At 39.5% G+C, this 6,000-nt stretch overlaps 1 protein-coding gene across 2 annotated transcripts in view; it reads right to left on the minus strand.

Moving 5' to 3' along the window:
- Positions 1–4,732, minus strand: part of TM2D1 (TM2 domain containing 1) — a 40,421-nt gene extending 35,689 nt beyond the window's left edge. The window contains exons 1-2 of one of the 2 annotated variants that reach the window (XM_077892036.1): positions 4,521–4,732; positions 1,817–1,886 (exon numbers count right to left, since the gene is read on the minus strand). In XM_077892036.1, the coding sequence (XP_077748162.1) occupies positions 1,817–1,886; positions 4,521–4,691 (241 nt within the window). In that variant the 5' untranslated portion in view covers positions 4,692–4,732. The remainder of the gene's footprint in view (positions 1–1,816; positions 1,887–4,520) is intronic. The other variant, XM_077892035.1, reaches the window with a different exon arrangement.
- Positions 4,733–6,000: the final 1,268 nt, after the last annotated feature.

The raw sequence follows: 6,000 nt of genomic DNA on the forward strand, positions 1-6,000 counted from the left end.
ACCTGATAGGCCATAATAGTACCACAATGCTTCCAAGTCTGTTTATTTTCTACTAGTCTGATCATTTCATTTTGTATGCTTATAAACTTATTTGCCAATAATTGCACAGTGGATTAAAACTTATTTTATATAAGAGACTCCTAAATGAAGGGCAAAGCTCTTTTGGACAGAAACTATTCTTTTTAGTTATAATACTTCCTTCAAAATCCTCATACCTGGAAAGAACCCTACATGCTAGAAAATGCTTTTTTGAGATAGGTGGCTGCCTGCTTCCTAATTTAGATACCTGAGTCAGAACAGTATTCATACATTTCTAGTATCTTTCATGGGAATGACTGAGTATCTGAAAGCTGAGTATTCATTATATATGTTAACTCTATTCTGTGTTCCAAAAGCACAATATAAACAACTAAACTGTAAAACAGGCAAATCAGAGTATACTTATAAATTAACTAAAAAAAAGTTCCTTTAACCATCTAAACTAAATAAATGTATACATATTAAGCAATATCTGCTATACAAATCATGTGTGTATATATATATATATATATATGAAACATATTACTGGTTTTTTTTTAAGAATTTATTTATTCATGAGAGACACAGAGATGGTGGCAGAGACACAGGCAGAAGGAAGCGGGCTCCCTGCAGGGAGCTGATGCAGGACTTGATCCCGGGACTCCAGGACTCTTGCCTTGAGCCCAAGGCAGGAGCTAAACCACTGAGCCACCCAGAGATTCCCTCTATACTGTTTCTGTGGTAAAATTTTACTACTTCAGAATAGTAGCTAAATGGCAATTATAAGTTTAACACAGTCTATTTTCAAATATCTTTGTTGACCATAATTGGATTAGTAGTGTACCAAAATGTAATGATATTACAAGATTAAAGAAGATCTGCTCTTTAAAATATATACAAATTCATAGTCAAGAGGTCAATTATTTGAATATGTTGAAAAACATGAAGTTTAAAAAAAAAGAAAAATATGAAAGTTTTTTGCTGTAAGAAAAATAATTCCTTTAACCTCATTTACATAATGAATCTATTTAGGATATTTTACTTATAAAGAAAACATCAATTACTGTCCTATTCCCTAACACATAAAACAATCAGTATATATTCAATAGGTGCTCTTTTTTCAAAATAACACCATGTAACTGCCATCATTATGTACCATGCCAAGCAAGAAGACTAGTTTCAATATACATCTGTGGTCCTCCCTTCTGACACATACCCCTTTAGAAGAAAGGACCAATCAGAACAACTCATTAGTTTTTATCTGGCATGCTACATATTTTAGAATAACAGAAGCTCCCCCAAATCATTAGGCTGAGGGTGGTATCTATTATCAAAACATCTATATAATACCGAGAAGAGAAGAAAAAGAAAACACTGATGCACATATAAAATCTTAACTGTACTGTTTTCATACTTAGGATGTACCCGAGTAATTTTATAACTGTATAATATGGGTGATATAACTTCTCATTGGGGCTTATTCAATCTCATTTCAAGCTCTTTTCAAGTAATTAAAAATCTAACTTAAGAAGCATCTTTGCATAAGCTACATAAACCAATTTCAAAAGTCTAAAAAAAGAATGAAAATATAAAACTCTCCGGTTCATATAACCAACATTCTTCTTAAATTAAATATTAACAACCCTTAGCCAGTTCTCCAATTTTAAGTTGTTCTGGAAACTGAATAATATTATAACTCAAGAAAAAGCACACCTTTATTATTTTTAGTGATCATACACTGATTTATAAAATAATGTTTCAAAAATTATTTTTAAAAACATGCTTATGGAAGCCTTACCATGAGCTGTGTAGTTTGTACAGTTAACTGGTTCTTGTGTAGCATCATTTATTTTTGGATCTTTACAAATATATGTGAGAAAAGTTAAGGAAATATGAATGGCATTCCAACACAAAACATCATCTTGTCTTTAATATCTTGTATTATATACTCATGGTTACATCACATGTAAAGAAAAGCTGTTAGTTGGTCCAGAGCAACAAACTCAACCACAAATACACTTTTAGCATTGTTCATAATACTGGGACATTAAGTATATTAACCTAATACATATTGAAAGTACTAGTAAAGGATGCCCTCCTTAAAGATCATCAGTCAGGGATTAAGCATAAAGCAGAAAGGAAAAATGGAAATTAAAATCTTTACCAAAGTATTATAAAAAAGCTTCAGGTTAAAAATAATCAGTTTTCGGAGATTTGACTGAACTAATTTATGGGCCCCCACAGGATGGTAACATACATAACTTCATGGAGCACAAATAACCCTGTAAAGTAGATACTATTATTCTCATATTACAGAAGCACAAATTGAGGCTCAAAGTTTGAGACCTATTCCAAGTCATGTAACAAGTGATACAGAGTAAAATTAGGTTTCCTGATTCCAAGTCTAGAGCACTTTCCATTAGACTACAGGGAAGATAGTTTTTAGGGGTGTCTACATGGTCTCCCCAAAAGGATTTTAAGCTTTTGAAAATAGGTCTAAAAACTGCCTCTATTAGATGTTCAAAAAGCTTGTGGGTGGCTTTTGTTTCCTAAATATTTTATTGAGACTAAAATGGGATAAATAAGGTATTCACAAGATGTCTCTGGAAACAGAACATGACATCTGTTTAAGGTTTTTTAAGCACTACTGGAAACCTCATCTTCGGGACAGATGTAACAGACATTTTCCAGTTATCATGACCAAATGCAGCCACATCTCTCTAGGGTTCAAATCGTACAACTCTTCACACCATCCAATTATTTCTTAGCATCACTCTGACGTTTTTTGCCAAAAAAAAAAAAGACTCGGGATCCCTGGGTGGCGCAGCGGTTTAGCGCCTGCCTTTGGCCCAGGGCGCGATCCTGGAGACCCGGGATCGAATCCCACGTCGGGATCCTGGTGCATGGAGCCTGCTTCTCCCTCTGCCTGTGTCTCTGCCTCTCTCTCTCTCTCTCTCTGTGACTATCATAAATTAAAAAAAAAAAAAAAAAGACTCAACTTCTAGGTCAGTGATTCTCAAACTCCAAGTATAATGGAATTCAGCAAATTAGAGCTATTGTGTAAGCATCTAATAATGGCCGCCTCTCCCCCAACTCACATGAAAATACGATAGCACTGAATTTTAATTTAAAACTTTTGTCTCCAGGCAGCCCGGATGGCTCAGCGGTTTAGCGCTGCCTTCAGCCCAGAGCCTGACCCTGGAGACCGGGGATCGATTCCCAAGTCGGGCTCCCCAAGTGGAGCCTGCTTCTCCCTCTGCCTGTGTCTCTGCCTCTCTCTCTCTCTCTCTGTGTGTGTCTCATGGATAAATAAAATCTTAAAAATAAAATAAATAAAAATAAAAATTTTGTCTCCTAGAATCTTTCTTATATCTCCGGCTTCCCTTAATTTTTCTGTTCTACAATTTGTATAAAACGATCTACTTTTGTACAACAGTAGCTATCTGAATTGGACTGTAATTCCCATGTCATATTGTTCCTCCCTACATCGGAGCTATTACAATGCACAGATAACGCTCAACTCCTTCAGCTTCAGTTTTCTCATCTGTAAATAAAGAACACAACTAGTCCCTATTATGTGCCAGCTGCATTTCCCTATATGATTCACCCGCACTCATTCCTTTCTCTCTCTCTTTTTTTTTTTTAACCTGCACTCATTTCTCACAACAAACCTTTAAATTGGTATTACTGTTACCTACATCTTTACCCGAGAAAATAAGAATTCAGATAACTGGCCCTCGGTTGCAACGCAGGGCGATAATCTGCCCCCTTGACAGTCCGGCATCTCACGGAGTTTATCAGGTAATTCGCACAGAGTTAGTAATACCTTGGGCCATATACCTGGCTGTATGGTTAACAACGTATTTGTCTCCGCCCCCAAGTGGGCAAAGTTCTGGCGTAGAGCATATCGATCTTTTGATTACTAATGCCTAGAACAGGGCCTGGCATACTTCAGGATCTAGGTGTTTGTTAAACAAATAAGCCCACTGGAAATGAATGAATGAATGAATAAATAAATAAAGTTGGGTCGTCATACTTCAAGATCTAGGTGTTAAACAAATAAGCCCACTGGAAATAAATGAATGAATGAATGAATGAATGAATGAATAAATAAATAAAGTTGGATCGTCATACTTCAGGACCTAGGCGTTTGTTAAACAAATAAGCCCACTGGAAATAAATAAATAAATAAGAAAGAAAGAAAGAAAGAAAGAAAGAAAGAAAGAAAGAAAGAAAATTAGTTGGATCGTAAATAAATAAATAGGTGGATCAAAAGAGGAAGCGCCAAGGACCAGTAATATCCCCAGGAAATCACACCGGGTGGCCTCTGTCCTTCCCACCCCCACATCCCTTTTCTCCTCCCGGGGTCCGCCCGTCACTAGAAGGCACAAGTCACCCGTGCCCTAAGCACACCCCTGGCCCGTGTTGAGGGCCGCGTCCCACGCGCGGCCCCTAAGCTACCTCGCCTCCACGGTGGGGGTGGGGGGGGTTCCTCACAGAGGATATTGTCCCAATTTGAGGTCCTCGCACTTAAGCGTCTCCTCGCCACCGGCTGCGGCGATGGCAGCCGCTCCCCAAGGTCCCGTGGTGACTGACACGAGCCACAGGACGCCCAGGAGCTGGGCGGCCACGGCCTCCGGAGCAGCCGGCCCGGAGGGCCAGGCGGCCGCCATGCTGGGGACCGGCGCGTCCCCCGCTACTTCCGGTTCCGCCTTTGCCTAGACGGAGGCGGGGAAAAGGGCGGAGCGAGCGAAGCTCTTACTCTTAAAGGGACCGTGCCCCGGCTGCAGACGGGTTCTTTTCCCTTCAGGACGGGGGATTTACCTGGGAGAGCTGCGGCTCCCCAAGAAGGCTCGCTTTGAGAATCCGCGGCCCTGCATCCACTGCTCAGCTAACCTTGCTGTGACTTTTCCACTTATAAAAGTGCCAGCGGCCCCCGGCGATTTGTTAAGCGCTTTACAAACATTATCTCCGCTAGTCCTGCTAGGATTTGGGTTTACAGATAATGAGCCAGGCTCAAAAAAAAAAAAAAAAAAAAAAAAAGAGCCAGGCTCAAAGACGCTACAAAGCATGTCGACGCTAGTTACTGAATTGGAATCAAATTGATGTGTGCCCGATTTCAGAAACTGTGCTCTAACTATTAGGATATAATGACCTGTCTGTTGGCTTAGAGAAGAATTTGTGGAAGGCTCGGATTTAAGGAGCCCATCACAAAAATAGGCATTACACTTTTATTTTTAATAGTGGGCAATTATGCGAACGAAAGGGCCTGTAAGAAAAGGAGATTAAAGAATTTACCACTACACTAAGTGGAAAGCTGAAGTTTCTTTGCTCCTTCTTTCCTAATTTTTGTATATTCTGAAAGTTCAGTAATGGGGATATTTTTTTATACTGGGCAACAGGTTTATTTTCTTTAGTGAGAGTAAGGCATTTTCTCTAACGTAAAAATATTTGAATTTGGTCCTCTTCATTCACAGTAGCACTAATTTTGAAGAATTGCATTATGCAGTGGTTCTCAAATTTTAAGGAGCATTAGAGTTCTCTGGAAGGTTTGGTAAAACACCAAGAATGGGGGGGGAGGGGCCCTGGGTGGCTTAGCCGGTTAAGCAGCTGCCTTCAGCTCTGGTTCTGATCTCAGGTCCTGGGATCAAGCCCCATATCAGGGATCTTGGCTCATCCAGTAGTCTGCTTCTCCCCTTCCCTCTCCCTGTGCCCCCCACTTGTGCTTGCTCTCTCTCACTCGCTCATTCTTTCTCCCCAACACATAAGTAAAATATTTTTTTTAAAAAACCACCAACAATGGGATCCATCCTGTTTCTGGTTATGAAAATTTAAGGTGGGGCAGGATCATTTGCATGTCTCAAGAGTTTCCTAGTGATGCTGAGATTGCTAATCCAGAGACCACACTTTGAGGTAAATGAGATAATGTACTATGAGAAGTATCATTTTGGGATAGGAGGAGAGGAGATTATTAGCAGTAAT

The sequence above is a fragment of the Canis aureus genome, chromosome 3, assembly GCF_053574225.1.
Source record: "Canis aureus isolate CA01 chromosome 3, VMU_Caureus_v.1.0, whole genome shotgun sequence".
In the NCBI taxonomy this organism is placed as follows: domain Eukaryota; kingdom Metazoa; phylum Chordata; class Mammalia; order Carnivora; family Canidae; genus Canis; species Canis aureus.